Source organism: Watersipora subatra, chromosome 5 (assembly GCF_963576615.1).
Source record: "Watersipora subatra chromosome 5, tzWatSuba1.1, whole genome shotgun sequence".
Classification (NCBI taxonomy): domain Eukaryota; kingdom Metazoa; phylum Bryozoa; class Gymnolaemata; order Cheilostomatida; family Watersiporidae; genus Watersipora; species Watersipora subatra.
In genome coordinates, this window is record NC_088712.1 from 21400312 (window position 1) to 21426028 (window position 25717).

The 25717-nt window shown below is 34.1% G+C and overlaps 3 protein-coding genes across 4 annotated transcripts in view; all 3 read left to right on the top strand.

Annotated features, from left to right (window-relative positions):
• LOC137396452 (uncharacterized) overlaps positions 1-25717 on the top strand; it is a 140377-nt gene that overhangs the window by 11547 nt on the left and 103113 nt on the right. The window lies entirely within an intron of this gene.
• Positions 1621-14515, top strand: LOC137396588 (E3 ubiquitin-protein ligase TRIM56-like). 2 transcript variants are annotated; one of them, XM_068082899.1, is made up of 8 exons: positions 1621-1787; positions 2006-2165; positions 2609-2786; positions 3789-3979; positions 6536-6706; positions 9257-9365; positions 11041-11767; positions 14035-14515. In XM_068082899.1, exons 1-7 carry the CDS (start codon positions 1624-1626, stop codon positions 11052-11054), a joined length of 987 nt encoding a protein of 328 aa, XP_067939000.1. In that variant the 5' UTR covers positions 1621-1623; the 3' UTR covers positions 11055-11767; positions 14035-14515. The 2 variants fall into 2 exon arrangements, with proteins under 2 accessions (XP_067939000.1, XP_067939001.1); XM_068082900.1 differs by lacking the exons at positions 9257-9365; positions 11041-11767; positions 14035-14515 and adding an exon at positions 7199-7324.
• On the top strand, positions 19064-24122 carry LOC137396530 (cytochrome c oxidase subunit 5A, mitochondrial-like). Its single transcript, XM_068082840.1, has 4 exons — positions 19064-19221; positions 20364-20494; positions 21517-21621; positions 23766-24122. Exons 1-4 carry the CDS (start codon positions 19146-19148, stop codon positions 23910-23912), a joined length of 459 nt encoding a protein of 152 aa, XP_067938941.1. The 5' UTR covers positions 19064-19145; the 3' UTR covers positions 23913-24122.

Genomic DNA, 25717 nt, shown 5'->3' on the forward strand with positions numbered 1-25717 from the left:
AAAGCCCGGTGTTGCACGGGTAATAAAAACAGCTTATAAACAGTGGCAGGTAATGTAGTTGCCATGGGCTAAGTTGACTAAGCAGCCAATGACAACTCATTAGCTCATGGAGATCTAACTCCTCATAGCTCATTGAGATTGTTGTAGTTAATGTAAGAGTTCCTATTCATACTCTATAACATATTCATAACTCTATAACATATTCATAACTCTATATAACATATTCATAACTCTATAACATATTCATAACTCTATAACATATTCATAACTCTATAACATATTCATAACTCTCTATAACATATTCATATACTCATATTCATGCCTAAATATTTACATGCTGGTTGTTTATCTAGATGGTGACTCTGCACCTACTTTTGATATAGGGGAGAATAGCATTCTGCAAAACTCTAGCATAGAGAAACACTGCATAAATCTATGTCTCTCGCATGTGAACTTGCGAGCTGGTAATATGAAGGTGAATACTCTCACTACTGCGCTTGTCGGGAACATTACCTTTCTTTCGATAACCATATCGTTTACGATAATAATCTTTTCTACAGTTGAAACCGTGTCCATCAATCCAAAGCCACTAATGGAGGTTTGGAAAAAATATTGTATAGTAGAGGTTTCAAACTCGTGGCTTTTAGCATGGCAGACCAACACTATGACACCTGTGCCACTCAACTGCCCACTGGTGCATGAGAATAATTGTGTGAATAATTATTACACCTGACTTACTCGACACCCGGACTAGTAATAATATTAACTGGCAATAATAATAAGCGATCCATAGTTAGAATAGGCTTGATAGGATGACTATTGATGAGTAACAATTAACACCAAGGCTTACAGTATGATAACCTACATAACTACAAACTTTTCATTGTTCAATATTCAAAATATCAATAATTCCATGAAAGTGCATTCAGCTAGGGTGTTTGTAGTTTTGACACAGCACTCTTTGTCACTATGGTGTAGCTGATGGTATAAATACAAAATCTGTCCTATGAGTCAGTAACAAACCGAGAAACAAGTTCTGAAATACATTGAACACAAGTTGTTAGAAGTTCTTATAAGTACTTTTAGGACCTACTACTTGCTCCTTTTTAGAACCAGCCACAAGCTACAGCTTGGTTTTGTAGGACCTCCAACTTAACTTGGGTTCATTTTTAGGACCCATATCTTGGAATCATTTTTAGGACCTACATGTATAACGTGGGGTCATTTTTAGGACCTATAACATGGGGTCATTTTTAGGACCTATAACATGGGGTCATTTTTAGGACCTGTATATTGGGGTCAATTTTAGGACCTATAAATTGAGGTCATTTTTAACTTTTGGAATGACAATGTTCTTACACATAAACTTTTTTTGAAAAAAGTTTACGATTGAGTTTCAAAAACTTGACATGCAAATTACACCTTTGTTACAAATGTTTTATAAAGTTCCTTATCTGTTTTGTAAATTATTGTTTGCCAGTAACTTATACTTGATCAGTTTTTCCAAAAAAGAACTCGGTATTTGCTGATCCGAGCACTGACTTCTAAACATGGTATTGGATGTCTTTGTGGAATGGTATCTGATCTTTCTGCAAAACTTTATCATCTCTTCTAGTTAAAAAAATGACCCAAGCTGTCTACGAAGTATCATGTGGATTCTGTTTTCGTAAAGTCGATGCAGTACGAGATCTCAAAGTGCTTCCATGCAGTCACATGCACTGTCAAGATTGTTTGACATCATATTATGAAATAAACCAGCAGGTTATTTGCGGAGCACCAGCTTGTGGGTAGGTTGAAGTGCTTCTATTGTGGATCTCTTTTTTGCAACTTTCACCTCCATCACTAGTTAATAGTCATTAACTAGTGATCATAAGCTATATGTTCTTCACTCAAAGAATCTTTGCACACATAAGGCGAAGCGTGAGAAATTTTTCTGTGACGCGTTTTTTTTCTAGTGTTTATTTTTAGGACATCTATGATATATCGATACTATGTATCCTTTTAGTGAGGTATTCGCAATCTCTCCAGCCAAGCTTTCTTCTTTTGTGCCTAAGGAAACCACAAGTCGTTGTGATGCGTGTTTGACAGAGAGCAACTCTGCAGAGGAATCAGCGATCTCACGCTGCTCTGATTGCCTCCAAGATATGTGCAGGAAGCACTTGGAGGTCTGTGCTTATCAAAAGAAGTGCTATATTTAGGTTAGATGTTTTATGCACAGTTTAGAGGTAACAAAGCTTATGGCTCAATGCATTTTCATTCAACGTCAAAAATGTGCGCTCTACCAGTGTAATAAAAATGCAATAGCTAGTTTTCCAGCAAGCATAAAGAGTACTCTTTTGGTAGTACTTTTACAGTTTGTACTATATGCATAGAATAACGCTTATCACAAGGAACCTCCGGATGAAATCTGTTTTCTTTAGATCAATTAGTGCATTTTTACTGTTGAGATTGCTTGTTACAAAGACCTATGATCATTTACCATGTTCAGGATAATAATTAAATCAATTAAATTAAATCAAAAATTTAATTAATAGTTAAATTAAATCAGTATCAAAAGTAACAAATCTTACGTGACTCAAAACCAATGTAGGTTTTGTCTGCCTTTTAGCTCCATGACGAGACAATGGGGCACCACCATAAAGTTACACTAGAAGAGTACAAGAATGTGGAAATAGCAAAAAGGAACTGCATAGAGCATACAGAGCAAGCTTACATGATGGGATGTAAAGTATGTCGGTCTCTCCAGTGTCAGAGTTGTCTTCCCCAGTTAAACTCGTGCACCGACGGTATGCATTTTCTCCATCTCCATGACCTAACGAGTAAAGTGTTTTATATTTTCATTCACTAAAATTTAGGAGTTGTCTAATTCATTAAATCGGTATTAGCTTGTACTGTCGTTAGGTCAAGCTTTGCTTGCATCAGAGTTTATAACCGATACTCAGTCATGCCCCATTTGAAAAAAGACGAAAAGTATTACAAAATTTGCAATTTTGCAGAACATTTGCCTACGATCATGAGTAAAGAATGGGCAAATGTTCTTAACCGTGAATTTTGTAATCATCTCATGCTCCTATGTCTGGAAATACCTGGAAAGCAGATACATCCAACTGTTACTTTATACGCAGTATTGCATTTGTCAATAATAATAGCACTCATACCAGCCAAAGCTGCTAATTATTGATATGAAGCCTTCACAGCATTCCTGATAGAATCATGTATATTTTGTTTCAAATTTTGAAACACTTCTTTTGTGATCTATTGTAGTTAACGATGTGGGTTTTTATTGCCTCAGGTTTTCCCCCATAACACAGCCTTAAGATTGGAAGCTCCTTTTTTAACACCCTGTGGCTGGCCTTGAACCACTGATCTATCAGTTTACAGTCCTGTGTGTTAACCACTACACTGCGGCTGCTGCCTTGTAGTAAGAGCTTCACAAGTATATCAAACACTAACTCCTTACTGTAATAAGAACCATGTTCATCCGTCTGTGTGAAGCCATGGTGGGAGGTTAAGAAAAAAGATTGCCTTGTATGAGATTTGAACTCACGATTTTCAGTATGATAAACCATACTCTAACAACTGTGCTAATAAACTGCTCTCTCGCATTCTACAATGGTTGTACCTAAAGTTATTACACCTGATCTTACACAACATGCTAAACTGCCAGGGTACTAGATGTTTAAATAATAATTGAAAAATTTTTAATTTTCTAATTAAAGCAAAGATATACTGACTGACTAACTCTGCGTTTGATATCTGTACTACCAAAGTATTATTGGTGACTGCAGGTGGAGCACATACTTTGCTTCCATTGGAGGAGCTTGTGTCCACACTGCTGAACACGCGTGTGACAGGAAAGATGGTGGCTGAAGAGGTCAAGTATGAAGAGTTGTTTAAGAAAGCTTCAAAGCTGAGAGCAGAATTTGATGCAGAGACCGTGGCCATGCGTGACTCCATCCACCAGACAAAAAATGCTCAGGTTCCTCAGTTTCACTTTTATATTCAACTTCTTACCAGCTACATGTAGTTTCACTTTGACATGAGCTTTTATCTGTTAGTTTCACTTTGACGTGAGCCTTTGTCAGTTAGTTTCACTTTGATGCGTAGCTGTGATGTACCCTAGGACACTTATGTATTCGCGGCATCTAACTTTCGCGTTTTCGCGGTTTCATCCTCTCGCGAAAGTTTCATGTGCGAAACTAAACTACCATAACAAATGAGCGAAAAAGCGAAACTAAATAGCTTTGTTCATTGATACTGTAGAATGGAATTTTATAACGACATTTATTTTAACGTTTTTAACGACCACTATAGCATCGTTAAAATATAAACCAACAAAATAATTTGACTATCAAAAGTTATTACGTAATTATTTTGCAATTAATTATGATTATTTTCCCATTAAGAATGATTTATAATGATAGGAATCTGATGTCAATGCACACGAATTAGTAGATTATCGTTTGCTGGGGACATCAATCAATGCAGTGAGCACCGTGTGTTGAAAGAAAATAAGACACATGCACTGACACTCGGAGTACTACACAAGCAGCATGGCTTTGGAAAGGTTTGGATTCACCACTGACATCTCTTCAATAACTTGTAATTTTTTGAGATTTGTTTTGTTTTAAGTGATGTGACTGACGAGACGTTTTTAAATTAAAATAGGCAAAACATGACCGCAGTTAAAATGCTCAGAAAAAGACATCTTTTTCTTTTGAGCGTTTTAACAAAGATCAATTTTGCGGATTTTATTTTAAGTTCATTCGGAGGCTTTTACGTTTTCGATGGGACATGGCCAAGCGGGTGTTGGATAAAACTTAATCTTCTGCAAACCTTTATAAAAGTCGTTAACAAAAATATTTTGCCTCTGATGATGATAATAATGATGCCTAAGAACTACTAGAAGTTGATGTTTGTCTCTATGGCTTGGAATGAAGTGATATTCCACAGCGATAAAAACCGCGTCCATGGCCGTTGGGCAAATAACTTTTCGAGTAAATGATGTTGAGGTCGAGTTATCTGAAGGAATTTATCATTGCGTTGGAACTGACCAAACAAATCCGTTTGAGTTGACCTTGTGTTTGAGATGAAATGCTACATTTTATCTGAGGGCGAGTTATCCGAGTTGGACTGCACTTACCGTAAAAAATTCCCAAAAAGTTGGGGCGGCTCAGCCGGCCAGCTAGCTGCCCCAGTGAAAACGGGCCTGTTGATAGTCCAAGAAACAAATGGCAACAAGCGATCAAATTGCATTATCGACCTTGCCCACACTATTCTACCTGCGGTTCACAATTACAAACTAGTCGCAAATTGAAAAAAATTTTTATCGGTGAACTGAACCTGAGGAATCTAATTATGTTTGTTCCACTGCATTTATTTTCACATCACTATATTTTCGCACTCATCAGAGCTGCGAAATTAAGTTGCTCCGAAATTTTAGTCTGCGAGCTACTCACAAAACTAAATACTAGCGAAATATAAGTGTCCTAGGGTAGTTAGTTTCATTTCAATTTGCAAATAGCTTTGACCAGTTGGTTTTTCATTTGAATGTTGGTCTGCTAGTTACAGTTAGGACAGTTTTTGTTGGTTCCTCTAAGTATTTGTTGAATAACATCCCTGTTGTCAAAAGTTTTTGGTCTCTTTCACCTCCATGTGAACGTTTATTAGTTGGCGTTACTTAAATCAAATAATGTTTTGGTTAGTTTCTTTTTCATTCGATCCGTCATTGGTTACTTTCATTTTTGCCTTGTTTCGTTTGTTTAGTTTTCGCTGAAGTTGATGTTGTTTGGCTTCGTTTTAATTTAAGTGTTATTTAATTAATTTCCTAATGTTTGTTGGTTGGTTGTTTTGGTTATTTTCATTCTCATTCAAACCTTTGATAGCTGGTTTTACTTTCATTAAATAGCTTTTTGTTTTACTTTGATTAAACATTTTGCTAGTTTCTCTTTGGTATAGCCTATTGTGGTTGGTTTCTTTTTCACTAAAACTTGTTTGTCAGTTTTACTTTGATTCATTCATCTGTTGGTTAGTTTCACTTTTCTTCAGTAAACATTTGGTTAGTTTCACTTTCATTATAGGTTAATTAGGTCAATTAAGCGAAACGGGGTACATGCTATGTACCCCGTATGGGTACAGGGTAGAGTTATAGCAGCAGCTGTTTAAATCATGCTTTCGTTGTGATAAAAAAATATTTAAATTAAGGAATATTTAACTAAATATTCAAATAAATAAAGTCAACTCAACAGTGTTTAAGCTGTGACATCTATTTTCATATTAGTTATAATTGGGTCAATTTATGACGTCCAAAATGCATAAGATATTTCTTATTTCATGGTTCCATATTTTGGAACCATTTTTGTTTTTATTACAAAAAACAGAAAATATGATAATTGAGACGAGATAATTAAGATAATTAATAAATAATTAATTAATTAAAATAATTAAATAATTATTTTAATTAATTAATTTAAATAATTAATTAATTAATCAAATTAATTAATTATTTAAATATAAATAATTAATTAATTTGCAGATAAGAGAGCTTGAGATGAAGTATGCAGAGATGGAGGTGGAACTTCTAAAACGAAGGGAAAAAACACGAATGAGTTTGATAAACTTCCAGGAGGAGGTTGTCCTTGAGAACTGGTGGCGACTACAAAATCAGAGAAGAATGTTGGAGTCAAGAGTAAAGCATACTCCACTCGTGAGTATTATATCGAGGCGCCAGGTTTGAAGGCTGTTCATTGGTTGGTTGTCAACAAGAGCAAGTTTGAAATAATTTTTTTTTTAAGATGGTTTCAAGAGAAGACAACTTCCAAATTGGATTACTTTTGGTTTTGTTGCAATATTTTTTTTCTGATTAAGCTTCAAATTTAGTTTTTAATTCCATAGTAGCTAACATTATTTTATATGGAGTCTCTTAAAACAATTATGTTGCTCAAAGATATAATATATTATTATTTTGTTTTGTTGTCAAACCACCCTTATGAGCACATATTTGTCTAAATATATAATAAATATAAAATATATAATAAATATATAAGTAATTTTCACATGAAAGATTTTGTTAATTATTTAAATTATTTCTGTTGTGTAAATAAAAGTAATAAGCAGGTAGAAATTAAAAATAAAGATCAAAACTGATTAAAAAATAATTTCAAATAATTTAAATTGTTTTAATTTAAATCTGTTGTAGGCTAGAGTACATTGTCTTGAGTAATTCTATCACTCACTAAACTAACACATTGCGAATCCTAATGGAGAAATTGAAACTATCCATGAAGAAACATCAAAGGATGATCACAAACACTACAGATCTTTTAGACAAACCATGTGGCATATGATCAAATACATTTCCAACTCATAGCAGCCAAATTTTCTGGGAACAATTCCATTTTGTAAGAAAAATTAAAAATGCTGATAAAATTAACAGTAAAACATAAATATAGAAAAATGCATAAATTAAGTTTGAATTGAGTTTATATCTAGCAGCGGCATGCTTGAGCCACTGTTTTTATATGAGATAAACTTATTTTCATGGGTTGGAGCGGAGGCAGATGTATAAAATATAAATTTATGAAATTTATATTAATTATATATAATATAAATTTATAATTATAAATATAATAATATTTATAATAATATTATTATATTATTATATTATTATAAATATTATTATATTTATAAAATAATATTATTATATTTATAATAATATATTTATAATAATATATATAATATTTATAATATAAATATAAATATTTATATTTCATATAAATATTTAATATTTATATGAAAATTGAAATTTATGTAAATTTCAAAAAACGTAAAAAATTTATGTGAAGTTTTGCTTCCTACTACGTAAAAAATTCCATATAACGTAAAGTGTCAAGTCGGGTGATTTAAGTCAAGTCAAGTCTCAAATTCAAATTGAACTTTAATTTATTTCGCCGCACATGCAAAAGAGAAAACGACAAGTGTATAACGTTATACATACTAGATATACAACTTTTGCAACAATATAGTTTGTTGTGATAGATCGTCAGATTTGTCAACAAAACAAAGAATAGGGTAGCTGCGCATTGTTCATAAGTACATGTAAGTTTTTACCTTGGAGACAGACGTGTAACATAAATCTGAATCTAACTTAAATGAATTTAGCTTACTAAACACATACTTGAAGGAAGTTTTAGTATGTATTTTAGTAAACTTTGAACAAAAATTCTATCATTTATCTGTTTCTGAATTAGTTTTTACCATAACGGATGACGCTGAACTGAACATTTTGGTTATTTCATCGTAATAAGTATAACAGTCGCCAAATTTTAATTTCAAGAGAAATTATTGTTGATATTGTATGACGAAAAACAAATTTGCATGGCGAGGACAAAAAAGCATCGTGTTTCATAGAGTTAGGTAAAAAATATTTTATAACAAGGGCATCGTAACGTAAAGGCGCAATGTATCGATTAATATATCATTTAGCATGTGCAATTGGTATAACGGTATACGGTATATGATTAGAACGATAGAACTTTAACGACTGTGTAGCTCAGTTGTTAAATGCGTGTGTAACAACTTACCATTGCAATCTCCCTGAGTTCAAATCCACCACAAAGCAAGCTTTTCATTCCAAGATTTTAGTAGCTATAACTGGACAGACAGACAGACAGACATCTGAACAGATAATCAAAAACTTTGAGATTTATATATATAGATAGATAAAAATAATATATAATATATTATAATATAAATAGCAGCATAAATACTTTATAAATATAAAGTTTTTTCTAGCCTAGGACACTTATATTTCACTAGTATTTAGTTTCGTGACTAGCATACAGAGTAAAATTTCGCTGCAACTTAATTTTGCAGCTCTGATGAGTTTGTAATTGTGAACCGCAGGTAGAATTGTGTGGGCGAGATCGATAATGCAATTTGATCGCTTGCTGCCATTTGTTTCTTGGACTATCAATGAATGAAGCTATTTAATTCCGCGTTTTCGCTCGTTCGTTATGATAGTTTAGTTTCGCTCATGAAATTTTCGGGAGAGGATGACTCCGCGAAAATGCGAAAGTTAGATGGGGCGAATACATAAGTGTTCTAGGGTACATCAGTTAAGCAGAACATGATTTCTTTTTCAGTCAAATGTGTAACAAGGTTGAGTGACTGAAAATGTTATTTCATCTCTATGCAAATGTATAAACAGCTGGTTGATGTGGCACTAAGAGCTTGTTTACATATTTTGTGTATGCAGGCTGATACACTGCAACAGTTCAGGAAGTTGGAAGAGGAAGTAAAACGACTTACTCAGCCGAAGCTGCCTGGCCTTGAACTCTCTAACCAGTTCAAACTGACAAAAAAAGGTACAACCTATATTTCTATAACAATTTATCTACCTGCAGGTTTTCTCTCTTATAATATTTATGGTTTTAAAAGTGTTTATCTGATTTATTGACACTGGCTGTTCTTTTGCTTGTACAATGTAGAATGTAATGGAGTGAGGATTCCTTTTAAATACCGGAGTTGCCTTCCCTATATTGTGCATAAATTCATTGCGAAGACTTAGTTGAACGATGTCCATAGAATCATCACATAGACTGAAAGGGTTGATTATGTTTTATTAAAAGGACATTTGGAAGTAATAATACTTATCGATATGAAAAGGATAAATCATTCTTCTGATTGGCTGCATTACCTTTTCAAGCTAGCGTATTGGCTGCTATAGTTCTTTTTCTAAACATAATTCACACATATTTCAATTTTACTAGTGAGTTTCATTGCTCGGAACGTGAAGCTTGTTTTGTAGTGTTCAGAAGTGGTTTTAAAAGGTTATGCATCTCCTACATAAATTTCATCTTTATTTATCTATATATTTTGTCTTTCCTGGAAACTTTATTATATTCCGAGAGCAAAGGAATCGTTAGAAGAGATCTGACAACTGATAAGTCTAAATATTTTGCAAAAACAATTACAGAACAGATAACTTTATTCTGTTGGCGAACTATACGTCATCTTTTAGTCTCTTCATATGGATGTAAGATGTTTTTATAAAGTTTTTAAGCCTAATAACTTGCTACAAATATATTTATGGGTTATATATATATTTATTTATTATTTGTTTTATATGATTTATTATATAATTATTATATATAAATAAATAATATTATATATTATTTATTTTTTATTATATTATTTATTACCGTATATTCAGTTATTTATATAGCTTTGAAAGTTTTTCTGTTGCAGAATTCAACCCTAAAAAGGGTTGCAGCATTATTAAAAAGATTTTGTAAGTCGGCCAATTGTATTACTGTTGCATTTTCCATACTATGCGTCCAGATTTTGTACAACTTTATGCAATTTATGCTCTAGTTTTATAACAATTTATGCTAACACGTTATGTTAGCATAATTTGTTAGCATGCCAGTCATGCTCTCATTAGCGCCATGTAATGTATGCATACCATTCAGTCTGTTGTAGCTTCTATTACATTTTTAAATTGTATATCATTTAATTTTTAAATGACATGTCTGTTCTTAGTGTTGGATTTTATCAAATAGGTAAAGTGTGTATAAAATGCGACTTACACTCCAGTCCAGTTTATATGCATGTATGTTTTTTCTTCATTATTATACACCTTACTGCTGGTGTGACAACTCCAAAGTGTGGCTGGTGTGACTACGGAGCGATTTGTAATCCAGAAAGTACAGCATTCGATTTTAAATTGTACTTTTGTTCATGTATCATAAGTAGAGCATGTTCCAAGTCTTCCATTTCATCTGCATTAGAAATATAAAATGGCTCAAAATTTTAATGTTTTTGTTTGTATAAAGTATTGCGTAGGCAACAGTTAAATTGGGTAGTCTGCAACATTTGAACATAGAATTATGCAAAGTTTACACTGCGAGAGGCAAATTCAAAATTATTTTGAAATAAATTAAACTGCAAAAAAATTTTAATTACCATTTTACTGTTTTTAAAAATATCTTGTATCAAAATACGTAGTTATAATGTTACGCGTTTAAATGTTATGTTTAGATTATCAAGTCTAAACATGTTCCAGTGGAAATGAGAAATGTGGAGCTTGTGATGGAGTCAGCAGAGGATATAGCTATCGGAGAGGTGGGGTTAAAGGAGCTCCCTAGACGTCTGACACTTATCAAGTCTCTTCAGCTGCCTTCCGAACCTCTCTGCGTATGCACGCATAACGGTTGCGTTTATGTCGGCCTTCAAAACAAGACTATCAGTCGAATTGATGCTGACTTGCAGCTACATAACACCTTCATCACTACACCTCGTCCAGTCGAATCCATCGTTGCCTACAAGGATAGGCTCTATGTCCTGATCTGTTGCACTCCGCTGCACGTGAACGTTTACGATATGACAGGGGAACAAGTCGCGCATTGGCAACATTCGCGTTTTAAGTACATTTCTACTATGCTGACCGTGATGGACGATGAGGTCATCATCGCTGATCCTCCCAACAGCGGAGTAGTTGTGTATTCTCTTACCGGTGAGACACTTCGTCATGTTCCTTGCCCTCTGCTCACTGCCGGCGGCACCGGAATGTGTGCTGCCACTGAAGGTTGTGTCATCATATCTCGTGTTTTTGAGTCCAAAGTTTTCAAGATTAACATTTATACAGGAGAGGTGATGTGGGCAATCTCAGGTATTAAGTCACCTCAGGGAATCACACTCTATGGCCAGTATACACTTGTGGCTGCAAGCAAAGAGGAGACAATTTATGTACTAGATTCAGATACAGGTTAGGTTCTCAATGGCTGGTCATTATGTGACTAGCATAATTGTTGTAAAAGTTAAGGTTTCGTAAGAGCTAAGGTTCGGTAAGCGTTAAAGGTTGACTTGCAACAAAATTCACATTACCGTTATTTGATATGAAAAGGTTCACCATGTCTTACTCTGTTGTCTTGTAGGTGCAAAATATGTGGAAAGGTGATTACAAGCTCTTAAAAGCTAAAAAACGAACAGAAAATCGCAGCCACACGAGACCGCCATAGTTTGGATTATCTTTCCAAAACGGCTCAAATGTGACGTAGTTGTGAGAGATGGTTTCTGTTTAAACTTTCATGCAACCTTATTTGTCGAAATATTTTCACAAATATACTTCACGCATTCAATAAACCTATGTCTATTGTTCGTACGCGTCTGTTTTATCATCATTGTAATGCTGTCACTTTTAGCACTGATATCTTATAACTTACCGTAAAAAATCGTTAAACTTTTTAACCTTAACTCGAAGGAGTACACATCATTGTCTGATAATCATGACGAGCCTGTTGGTCACCTGTGATAATCGAAAAGCGCTGCAAAAATTATTTTCGAAGTATTGGGTCACATGATCAGATTACGACTTGACGATTGAATAATGCCGAAACAAAACTGTAAAGTAGCGAGCATCTATATTTGATACGGGGTCTTCGATGAAACTCGAAGTGTTTGTCATCAACTAGTACTACGATAAGTTTTATATTGAGCTTTGTATTGACCTTTCAATTCACATGAGAACATATGTGACAAGACGATAACCAAAGTTCGTGGCTACGTCATCGAAATAAAGAGATTCCAATCTACGGCGGCTTTTCGTTTTTGAGCTTTTAAGAGCTTGTAATCACATTTCCTCATATTTGGCACTTACAACACAACAGAGTAAGACATGGTGAATCTTTTGATACCAAATAACTGTGATGTGAATTTTGTTGCAAGTCAACCTTTAAGGTTTCGTAATAGTTGAGGTTCGGTAAGAGTTAGGAGCTGGGGTTGAATTTTGATCATATTACATGTAGATTCATTTTTCTTGGAATGCTGTAGGCTTTGCTAATGCTTGCTAACACTAGTGATGACCTAAGAATAATTTACAAATTATTTTTTATCTGTTTGGCTGGTGGTTGACAACTCCTCACAAAATGGTGTTTGCTTAAAGATAATTTAGTGGATAACTTTCTGATTGGCTGTTACGTGTGCTAGTTTGAGGATAACTAGAACAGTTGTTTTTTATGATCAGCATGAATCAAATCGAAAAATCAAATCAAAAAGCAACGATCAAAACCTAACCACATGTGTGTACCTACTTGCTTGTTTTAGCTCAAAGTGTTGGGAGTTATCTCCTTTTCTCAGTAGCTCATTTACAGTGCTGTCAAAAATATTGAGACCGCCTAATAATGCACACCTTTGTTCGTTTTGGCACTTTCGCTAGAGCCATGTTCATTTGTTTACTCACCACATACTGCACATTATTAAATGTAAAAATTTATTCTTGTTCCAGCAAAATAAAGCAAATCGCAAACGCCATTCAGTCTCATTTTATAGTAGCGGTGATAGAATTACTGTCGTCATGTTATCATGTTAATCCAGCCACTACATACTGGCAATAGCTCTTTACAGGGCCACCAATTGTTATAAGAGTTGTTCAAATTATGTTGCAGTACTATCTCAAAATTAATTGTTTGACAATATAAATATATATATAAATATATTTACAAATTTATATATAAAGATAAATATCATTTGATTTTTGTCAAGGTCTGTTGCGTACGCATTTTTGTTAAAGAACTCGCATATTATTTGGTAGACAATTCTGTATCTAATGGTATATGGTTTGTGGCGGTTACCAGCAAAATTAAGGCAGTAAATCATCGCTCTCAGCAACTGTCTTTCACAATGTGATGAGGTCTCATGTCTAACGACACTGCATTTTTATGATTTCAACTGTTATCTATTATAGACTATTTACTATAACTTATATTAATTATAATATTAATATAATTATAATTAATATAAATTAATAATAGTTTATATTATAAATTAATATAATTTATTAATATAAATTAATTTAATATATAATAGTTATAAATTAAATAATATACAATTTAAATTTAAACTGTTTATTAAATTATATAATTATAATTATATTATTATAAATTAATTATAAATTAGGATCCTTTTTTAACGCAGCTTTTTAAGCAGCCTTTTTTGTCATTCTTTTGTAAATGGACTGATATTTGTGTGTTGCAGGAAACATTGTGTTTGGCCTTCCTTTGGATGATATGGCTGATGATCATGTATTAGGCTTGGGGCTATACGACTCGACCCTTATTGTTCCAAAGTATGACCAAAGACCTGTTTTATTTTATCAAATGCATGCACAGTAAACTCTTTGACAGTTATCCAATGATTATCAATTGAAGGAGACCTGCGTTAGGCTGGCCGGTCATCAGCTTAAGTTTTTGTTAATAGCTATCATTTCATTGTAATCACACTCATCAGTAATCAATCGTAAGCATGTAATCAATCATTTAACGGTGTGTAATCATTTCACGCTTTCACCGTTTCATGTACCAGTTGACTATTGCAGGGTTTTGATTTGAACCCGCAGCAAAGTGTCAGTATGGTTACTTCAGGTTCAAATCTTCGCTGTTGACAATCTTTTCAAGTTTGATAGATTTTAGTTTAAGAAATATGAAGGTGCAAAACAGAATAGAAAAAGTTATACCATCTCAACTCTTATTATAGTAAATACTAGCCGAATGTTTGGTGTTGCATTGGCATTAAAGAACAGCTCATAAACAGTCGCAGGTAGTGTAGTTGCTTGCCATTAGCCTGGCACATTGTCAATGGCTAATTTGGGTAAACTATTCATATTGGTAAACTTACTAATAAGAGCCGTGAGAGCAAACTTTAGTGATGTTGCATAATGCAGAGTGCTATGCAGATTTGAACCCTGATGACTCTTATCGCCCAATGAATCATTGGATCTCACTGTAGCTTAATTGGTTAGTTTGTCGCCTGGTGAACGAGAGGCTCCGAGATCACATCTTCTGTGACTCGTGTTTGTCATAGCTAGATGGTAATTGCTGTACCTGGACAGACCGAAGTGCAGATAAAAAATTTTAAGATTTATATACATTAGGTATACAGATATTATGTATTTATTTTTTTTAAATATGTCACTCGATCAACTGCTTATTTTTATATGCTATACCTCATTGCTCAGAATGGAATCGTCGAAAAATTGCAACGTTATCCTCGTTACATGCTGTGTTTTGAAGCTTCAATTCTCTTGTAATTTAGTTAGAACGTCATTTTCAACTGCTTGGTTTTGGCGTTATTTTCTACTGTGATGCAAAATAAATGTTTTATACTAGCATCTATTTCCTTGCTTCTACTACATTCCTTGTTTGAACTTGTTTGAACTTTGAACTTGGTTGTATACAATATTTAATCTAATTATGCAAGACTAACTGCAGAAATTGGTCTTGGAACTGGATGTGCTTATAATGTCAGTAACTAATCTATTAGGCTGTTTTTAAAAACTGTTTTGTGCTGTTATGAAGAACTTTTAAAACCCTGCAGACATCTCCAAAAAAGCCTATCAAGAGCTGAAATCGTAACAATCAAAAGTTTGTGGGCCGAATTGCATAGCAATAGAATACCTTTCATTAAATTAGAGGTAACGCTTTCTCTCAAGTCTGAAACCCATTCTGAACAAACACTTGAAATATTTGGCTTAGCTCAGCATGATCAGTAAACCAGAATAGTTACTAAGGTACTGCAGAAAAGTATAGAGTTTTTCCGTATTTGCAGAATCTGCTTAGACCTTTTGTTATAATCATCTGACATGCTGAGTAACCAAAACATTTAGCCTGGTGACTAGATGTGGGAGAATGTATTAAAATGGCAGCAAACAAGCACTTTGGTTTCGCGTTCATGCACTCGCTAATTGTCAGCATAGGTACCATACGCCAGGAATTTATGTTATTCCAAAAAAATGACATGTTGCAGCTTGCATGGCGAGTGTTTTTGTCTCCAAATCAGTTTTTTATTCTCCCAACATCAAAATTATTGCTCAAAAATGAAATCTCATGAACAAAAAATTACTAGTAAAAAAAACAAGCAAATTTTTAGTTTAAAGTCTCCCAGTATAAACCCAGTTTCTGCCATTATTGTTAGCTAATACTATTATCACACTCAGGCAGAGCTTCGGTTTAACCACCTTCATGTAACCTCTCATAAAAAGTTCAATATGCTCTTGTTTTTGAAGAATCTAAAATGAATATCTTCATAACATTCAGTAGAGATTGTGGTTAGTTATCACAGCCACCCTTCATATCTCCAAGAAACTTGTGCTTCTTCAAACGCGGTAGGCCAACCTATTAAGTTGAAAGTTTTTAGTTTCTGCGCCGAACAGGTGAAGTGAGCTCTTGTGATAGACCTATGGCACGCTGCCAAGTAAAGTATAGCAGTTATTGATACTTTTATGTACATTAATTTTAGTTGTTTTTTGCAATTTGTAAACAGTCTATTGAAGTATCCCAGATATGTGCAGTTATGTTACGTACAGTCTTTCATTATCTTTATAGCATCTTGAAATTTGCAAGCTTGGTTCACATTGAACACCTTCTAGCTTGAACACCTTTGCAAGGTTCGCAAGAACACCTAGCTCCGCCCACTTGCTGTCATGGATTACATCTTGGTCAAGGAGAGGCGAGTGTTTGACGAAGTCAAAAATTTTCATTTGTTTATCACGTATTTTCCAATAATGTTTGAATACACACCAGATCAGTTTTTTGTAAGATTTGCGCTTAAAACTGGGTATAAGGCGAGGGAAGTATGCCAGAGCAGATTTGGGAAAATAAAGCGAACATAAGTGACCTTACGACCTTAATCCCAAATTACCTCAGGATCAGTACGCTGCAAGTCCCGTGCACAGTGAGAGATCGTCATGCGTAATAACTATGTGCACAATTATTCTTGGAGGTTTGTTGGAAGGTTATCGAGTGGAGCAGATGGTAGCATGCTCGGTATAAAGTTTGAATACCCTGGTTCGAATCCTATGCAGTGCATCGGTTTTTTCTAACGCTCTTAGCACAGCTTCTAGTTATGTTCCTTGCATTAAAAATCTCAACAGTGAACAGCCATGTTGAAGCATCCCGTACATTTTAATACAAGCAGGTGATGATGTTGCAAACAGAGCAAAAAGTTGTAGCAAGCAAAGTAAATGTAATTAAACATTTACTATGTTATTAAAAGGAAAGTTTTTTATCATTTCACGTGATAGCATCACCTGTCAAAACAATAACCACGACGAGTTGAGTACGTCGTCGAACTAAAGGGATTCCAACTTACGGCGTTTTCGTGATGGCTGCGATTAACTGTTCGTTTTTGAGCTTTTAAGAGCTTGCGATCACATTTCTACATATTTTGAACCTACAACACAGCAGAGTAAGACATGGTGAATCTTTTGATACCAAATAACTGTAATGTGAATTTTATTGCAAGTCAGCCTTTAAGCTAATGTCAAAACTGCCAACTTATTTTATTTCAGGAGCAATTTTTACTCTTGATTTATTATCACTACACTGTTAGCAAATACATATGTGATTTATCTGAACATTATAACCGCAAAAACTACAACAATTATTTGAGGCAAATAAAGGAAATAATGAATTTTTTTTAAAACAAGGGAGACGATTGCAAATAGGTCACCGTGTAAAAAGGTTATTACAGTCTGAATGTTGATAAATTTGCCTCAATAACTTGTGCATATAAATTTGTATTTATAACTAGCATTAAGCTCAGCATCACATGAGATTTTTTTGATTTTTAATCAGATAGTCTGCAGTATGCGTGTTTAACACTAATTGCTACACTGCTTTCATGACAAAGTTCCATGAACATATTCATTGAGGGCGATTGTCATGAAGGCGATTGTGGTGAAGGCGTTTGAGTTTCTGATCAGATAAGAAGCTGGTTAAGAAGCTGGTTTTCAGGAACCAAACGAAAGTTTCAACCTAAATATTTTTGCTGATTTGGCAGAAAGCATGGAGCATGAGTGTGAGGTTTGGACGAAATTAGACAAAAAATGTGGAAATACATAGTGTTTACGCAGACAGACGCAGTGACAATGGGAAATTTATTAATAGAGCTGCTGCTGTGTATAGCTCATCAGCCTAGAGAGTCTTAGTCAACACATTTGTAGTTCAAGCAGGCTGTCAGGTCAAAAGCATCCTATTGTTTCCAGTTAATAAGTTATAACCAATTATATTGTACGTCAAGTTATTTCGCAAGTTTTTTAAAGAGTTGTTACTTCATAATACATAACCTGGACTTGTTTTCAAGATACCCTATAAAGCTAACCAGCCCTTCCAAATCTCAGAAAACGAGTTCTCATATTTTCTCATAGTTCTCATAAGCCCTTCATATCACCTTTAAAACCATGCAATTATACATAGAGGCGAGTTTTATAGAGCAAATAGTCTTTGTTCTGTAACCATACATTTACTGGTATATTTTACAAAAGTTTAACTGCCTGAAAATGGAATAGTTTTTCAAATGTTAAAATATATATTATGTAATAGAGCTTGTCATTGAAAAGTATTTCACTTCGAATACTACGTTTTAAAATGAGTGAGAAGTAGATTAAACAATGCTTTTTAAAAATCTAAAAAGTCTATAGATACACATATCACATCACACTTGCAAATCGTGAAATAGGGCCCTATTTATCAGTCAGCTCCACAAGTTGTAGACGTAGTTTAAGGACTGCACACAAAAAATTATGCCTGATTGGATATATGAACATTCAGACCATTCAGATAATTCATTTTAAGACTAATGACCTTAGTCACATTCATTATCTCATTGTACAATGGAAAGACACCTTCGACTTCCTCCTATACTGATGATGCAGTAATGCTTAATAGGAGTTATCTGCTACCGGTGAAGCGTACGCTTTGGACATGTAAGCAGAGGGCGCTTTTGTAAAGCATCAATTTGACTATATTTGAGCATCTATATTATACTACATATAATGTAATTTTAAATGTACTTTGTTTATAACAAATGCAAGTTATATTTAAATAATAAATAAAAAAGATTAACAAACTGCTAAATGTTTTAGCTGTGAAGTTTTACGCAGGAGGACATAACTCTACAAATATATCCGGTTTATTTAGTTTAGTCTTCATCTCTATGAAAGTTGAATATCGGAGTTAACGATAAATTACTTAATAACTCACGGGCGCATAAAGATTGGCTAAAGCTGTTCAAACTTTTCACTGTTGTATTGGTGCATCCTGTTAGTTGCCGGTGTGAGTTGCCTCTGTTGTGCCAAACAATTTATCAAAATGATTCGATCATTTCTCTCGCGGGCAATAGTAGCAGCTAACAACACTACAACGAACATATGTACAAGGAACATAGGTATTCATGACGAGATTAATACTTTCATTAATGTTATTACCTATTAGTATTAGCTATTTTTGTCTGTTGTTATTTCTTCCCTCGATGTTTCGCAAGATTTTACATTATTCGCCAAGTTGAATAGTGTTCTGTTCAAAACTGTGTTAATTTTATCACAAGACGTCACTTGTAAACAAAAAAATTTCAACGCGAACGTTATAGCTCAGTAATACTACTCAAAACACGGTAGACCTAATCATTGGTTGCACGAATATGTTAGAAAATGTACGCAACAGTTTTTCACGTTCACTAGATTGATGTGCATGTTGTTAAAATGCGTATCATTTGTATTGTAAGTTTGTCTTTTTGGTTCCTGGTAACACATTTTTCAATTAATTAGTATTACGGGAATCTGTCGCCACTGAAATGAGTGTATATATGGCAACACAATCGGAATTCGGATCAAACGTTTCTGGTCTTTTGAGTCAACTTTGTACATTCTATCAAAATTCAATATATATATCATATAATGGGTAATCATACGTTATTAGTGGCTTAGTTATCATAAAGGTTTTGCTACGAAATAAAAAAAAACTTATCACTTGATTGCCTAAGATTTATATTAGAATGACTAACTGGATGACTAAAAAAAATAATGTTTTGCATAAAATAGCAAGTTGGTATGGTATGTTCCATCAAAGTTTACTATTTTGTAGATTTTTTTCAATTTGCGGTAAACCGAAACATGTTTTTAGCAGCATCAACAAGATTTGATAAACTCAAGATTGTTTTAGCTTTAAAAGATATGCCTACTGTAGATGCTCATATTTTTGGTAGCATCATCTTTCATCGCTGTTTATAAAAGTATTCGATAAAAAAACCAGGCTTAGCCACCCTATTTCGGCGATAAGATTGTCTATAATAAAAATATCTGCACATGACAATTGTAGTTTGTTAATCCCGACTAATACAACTATTGATTGCGCTCTTAACATAAGTTTGCGGTAAGAAAGTAATAGATAGCAGAAGAAATTCTATCTTCTGCCTAACTCTTGTCTTTATGCATGTTTGTTCTTACCAACGAACTGTCTAAAAAATTTGCATCATGTTTGGGTCTCGTGAGATATGCCGGTTCATAAATAAACTCAACATTTTTATTGCAGCCAGCACCTCGCAGAGGCTGTCAAAGCAAGACACAAGGACTGATGATGAAATTGATCACGAGATCATTTCATACCTCGAGCGTAAGGATATAGACAGCTGGCAGCTGCGAAAGACCTTGCAGACTATCCATGTAAGTATGAGCAGACTATAGTCTAACTAGAAGGTATTTAGCAATAAGTCTTTAGTTATAACTTGTGAGAACTCATGCTAATTTCCGAAAAATGCTTGAAAAGTATGTTACCAAGATACCTTAGATACTCGATCTTAGCATGTTTGGTAAATCACTTTAAATGAAGATGTTTGTTAAATAGTGGCCTGTGAAGTTCTTAGAAACTGTAAATTGATTGAAAAAACTTTTAGACAAAAATGTATCATTATGTTGATGACAGTAGTAAAATCTATCGTTATGTCAATTACACTAGTAAAAATCTATCGTTATGTCGATTACACTAGTAAAAATGTATCATTATGTTGCTGACAGTACTAAAAATCTAACGTTATGTCGATTACACTAGTAAAGGTATTTCGTTCAACCAATCAACTTTTTTGTCATTTTCATGATTTCATCTTAAAATTTTCCCATCGTACTTCACTTTATTTTTCATAATCATTCAAAGTAAAGCAGGCTTTAGCGTAATATATAATATAAGATATGATAGTATTTTAAATATGCCAAGTATCTTAAATGCCAAGTTGCTGCAGATTTGGAGATTTTTTAATATCAAGTCAACCTATAAAGGCAGTGTCGCTCACTAAGGATTTTGATGAGAATGAACACTCTAAACGCGTTTCACAATCACTTCTTGTACATTGAGACATTCACAAATATGTAAAAGCACCCTAGTATCACTCCAAAAGACTATAAATAATTATTCCCCAACATTAATTGCTTCTTGACATTTCTAATCCGGTAGGCAGTTTTTAGATTATTAACTATTAAATATGTATTCTATAAGCTAAATGAGCCTTTAAATTAGTATCCTGTTGTTTATAGTTAATTTAGAGTTGTCAGTCTCTTCATTTGTCAAATAATTCTGTTTTCAATTGGCATAAAAAAAAGCTTTGGAACTTATAAATCACCAAATAATATTATGACAGGCTCCTATTTGCTGTTATCTCTTACTGAGTCATTCCTATTAAATTGTTATATAGACCAGAGATGCCATCCCAGACCCCAACATCATCACAGCCGTAGTGAAAGCTTGCAGACTTCAGAATGATTTCGCTCTTGCTGTTCGCTTTCTGGAAACTGTGCAGGTTTGTATACGCGAATATCTTGTTTATTTTGCTCACAATTTGTTAGTTGAACAGTTTTGGAAAGGGATTCCAATCTACGGTGTTTTCGTGATAGCTGCGATTACCTGTTCATTTTTGAGCTTTTTAGAGCTTGTAATCACATTTTCACATATTTTGCACCTACAACACAGCAGAGTAAGACATGATGAATCTTTTGATACCAAATAACTGTAATGTGAATTTTGTTGCAAGTCAACCTTCAAAGGATATTATTAGCATTATACAGTCAAACATGGATAATTCAAACTTCACGAGACCGAGCGAAAGTGTTCGAGTTATCAGAGCGTTCAAGTTATCAGCGCACTGTCACAAGTCCATGTATTTATTTAATAGTAGATACATGTACATATACAAACTACAGTGAAACTCGGATAAATCGCCTTCGGATATATCGAACACATGGTTAACTCGAATGGATTTGCTTGGTCCGTTTCCACGCAATGATAAATGGCTTTAGATAACTCGACCGAAACTCCGTTAACTCGAACAGTTTTTTGCCAAACGGCTACCGAGACGGTTGTTACTATCGCTTTCGAATATCACTTTATTCCAAGCCATAGAGATAAACATCGACTTTTAGTAGTTCTTAGGCCTCGTTATTACCAACATTGGCAAATATTTTCATTAACGACTTTTCTAAAGGTTTGCAAAAATCAAATTTTACCAAACATCCGCTTAGCGATAAGCCCTCCGAAAGCAAGAAAAGCGAGATGAAATTTGGATAACTTTAAAGTAATATCGGCAAAATCGATAATGGGTTTTTAATAGTAAAGCAGTTTTGTAATAACTGACTTACTGCAAAATTGATCTTGGTTAAAATCCTCGGTAGAAAAATACGTATGTATTTTTTCTGAGCGTTTTAACCGCGATCAAGTTTTGCCAATTTTAATCTGAGAACGTCCTGGCAGTCACATCACATAAAGCAACAAACAAATCTCAAGTGATAGAAAAATATCTATACTTTCTGATTAAAAATATTTAAAACTTCACACGAGAGACCCTTTAACTTGCAACAAGCAATCTATGCTTTTGATTTATATATAGTTTGTATATGTACATGTATCTACCGATAAATACGTGCACTTATGACTGTCCTGATAACTTGAACGCTCTAATAACTCGAACACTTTTGCTCGATTACTTGAAGTTTGAGTTATCCGTGTTTCACTGTATATATAAATCAAAAGCATAAATGGCTTGTTTCAAATTAAATGCTTCTAATGTAAAGTTTAAAAATTTTTTTGTTAAAAAGTATAGAGATTTTTCTATCACTATAGATTGGTTTGTTGTTTGAGGTGATGTTATTGCTAGGACATTTTTAGATTAAAATTGGCAAAACTTGATTGCTGCTGAAATGCTCAGAAAAAAAGACATATTTTTCTTTTGAGCGTTTTAGCCAAGATCAATTTTGCCAATTTTTTTTGAAGTTTATGCGAAGGTTACCTCACTTTTCCTTGCTTCCGAAGGGCCATCGCTAAGCGGATGTTTGTTGAAAATCAAATTTCACCAAACCTTTAGAAAAGTCGTTGACAAAAATATTTTGCCGATGATGGTAATAACGACGCCTATGAACTACGAAGAGTTGAGGTTTACCTCTATGGCTTGGAATAAAGTGATTTTCTAAAGCAATAACGACCATTTCGGTAGCCGTTGTGCAAAAAACTGTTTGAGTTAACAAAGTTGAGGTCAAGTTATCTAAAGCAATTTATCATTACATGGGAACGGACCAAAAAACTGTTCGAGTTAACTATGTGTTCGAGATATCCGAGGGCGAGTTATCCATGTTTGACTGTAGTTATATCATGTTGGTACTTTTGCACTCTCTCAGCTCAACCATCCTAGTTGTATCATATGTCTATGAGACTTGTGAACTCTCTCAGCTCAACCATCCTAGTTGTATCATATGTCTATGGTACTTGTGAACTTTTACCATGTGAGTTCCCAGTTTTAGGCTGGAATCTTTATTCTCGTCTTTACTTAAGCTACTGACATCTAGTATTTGTTACACAATGTGTTGAGACACTCCCCTTATATTGCTGGGAGTTGTGTGCTCTACGGAGTTGTGATTCCTTATATTGATACCTGCCTGTCTCCTGTGATTGTAGCTCAAGTGTGGGCCTCATAAGCAAGTCGTTTGGCCGTGGCTCGTGCAACAAGTAAAGCCAACATTGGATGAGCTTGGCATTCCCACACCAGAAGAAATGGGTTATGACAAGCCTGAATTGTACAAGGAAGATGTGATGGACATGTAACGCTCCACACGTGTTTCACGTTTATTTATGTACAACTCAGGATGCCAACCAGTAGGAACATGCTAGAAGTAGAAAAATTGGAGTTGTCTTCTAGGGTAGGTAGGCAACTATGGACTGAGACAATGTTGTATTCTTAAAAAAGCTAATTTGCCTTTGTTGTGATTGACTTTGCAAATTATTTAATATATTAAATTGCAAAAATACATTTCAGTACTTTTCTTTCATTTGACATTTTAGGTCTGACAGACTGGTACAGTACTTAGCACTAGTATTATTGGTAGAGCAACTCTCTCTTATCTTTTATAATAACAAGTAATATCTTTATAGCTGTTAGTGGGTTAGATAGCAAATGATAGCTTTATAGCTGTTAAGGTGTTAGATAGCAAATGATAGTTTTATAGCTCTGTGGGTGTTAGGTAGCAAATGATGGTTTTATAGCTGTTTGGGTGTTAGAAAGCAAATAATAACTTTATAGCTGGTTGTGTATTAAGTAGCAAATGATGGCTTTATAGCTGTTAGAGTACTGGATAGCAATTATTAGCTTTATAACTGTTAGGGCGTTAGATAGCAAATAATAGCTGTTAGTGTGTTAGGTAGCAAATGGTGGCTTTATAACTAGTTGTGTGTTACATGGCAAATGGTGGCTTTATAGCTGTTAGTGCACTAGATAGCAAAATATGGCTTTATAACTGTCGGTGTGTTAGATAGCAAGCGATAGCTTTTTAGCTGTCTGTGTGTTGAATAGCAAATAATGCTTTTATAGCTGTTAGTGCTTCAGATAATCTCTCTTAATTATGCTGCCGGGTGCATCATTGTTTGCATAAATATGAACACGGGTGCTAACTTTTGGTTATAGAGTACACTACAGTAAATATGGATTCCAATTGTTAGAAAAGAAAAAAATTGTTTTTGGTACATCCCATATAGTTCATATGTAACACTTTTTACAAAAAAAGTATGTTTGTTTTCCGTTGTTATGTATTCAGTCCTTTTCCGTAGGTCATGGAACGGTTTGTGAACATAATACGTACAAGGGAAGTTTTCCACCATTGTGTGTGAAGATGTGTTAATAATTAAAAATTGTCATATGTTCAGGGCTGCCATTTCACAAGTACATTTTGTGGTTGCTATATAAAATTGACTGATCTGTCAAACTAATATTTTCCTAACAATGCAGAAGTTTCCCATGTCTTTGAATTTCAACGCCATTTTATTAAAATTAGGGGAATGGCCGGTGTTACGCGGGTATTCAGAAACAGCTTATAAACAGTGAAATTTAATTTAGTTACTTGCTATTAGCCTGGCACATTGCCAATGACTAATTTGTGTAAGCTACTATCCGTATTGCTAAGCTTACTAATAAGAGCCGTGAGAGCTAGCATTAGTGACGCTGCATAACGCAGAGATAGCGACTCATACCACCTAATGAATCCATTGCATCTCAATTAAGTAGCTTTAGTAGGTTAGATTATTGTCTTGTGAAAGGGGGGGGGGGGTTGCGAGATCAAATTCAGCATGAAGTGGATTTTTCATTTCTTTATGTTAATAGCTATAGCTGGACAGACTAAACGACGGACTCTGAGATTTATATAGATGTACAAATTTATACAATAGTTACAAGCTACTTAAGAAGGTAAATAATACATGGTATAGAATATTCATAGTACGTAATTTGCTCAGAAGTTGTCACTAGAAAGTGCAGTTGACTAAAAAATAAATATGTGTGATAGGGTTTGAACTCGTCTCTCTTACAGCCCCTAATTGCTGAGCAGGCTAGGCTCGCATTGTCTCATTATATCGCTGCA

What these genes read in the sequence shown, in the direction of transcription:
- LOC137396588 (XM_068082899.1), top strand. Translation starts at nt 1,624, where the DNA reads ATGACCCAAGCTGTCTACGAAGTATCATGTGGATTCTGTTTTCGTAAA. An exon ending in TGCGGAGCACCAGCTTGTGG is followed by an intron (nt 1,788 to 2,005) that starts GTAGGTTGAAGT and finishes GTATCCTTTTAG; the next exon opens with TGAGGTATTCGCAATCTCTC. An exon ending in GAGTAAAGCATACTCCACTC is followed by an intron (nt 6,707 to 9,256) that starts GTGAGTATTATA and finishes TTGTGTATGCAG; the next exon opens with GCTGATACACTGCAACAGTT.
- LOC137396530 (XM_068082840.1), top strand. Translation starts at nt 19,146, where the DNA reads ATGATTCGATCATTTCTCTCGCGGGCAATAGTAGCAGCTAACAACACT. An exon ending in AGACCTTGCAGACTATCCAT is followed by an intron (nt 20,495 to 21,516) that starts GTAAGTATGAGC and finishes ATTGTTATATAG; the next exon opens with ACCAGAGATGCCATCCCAGA. An exon ending in GCTTTCTGGAAACTGTGCAG is followed by an intron (nt 21,622 to 23,765) that starts GTTTGTATACGC and finishes CTGTGATTGTAG; the next exon opens with CTCAAGTGTGGGCCTCATAA.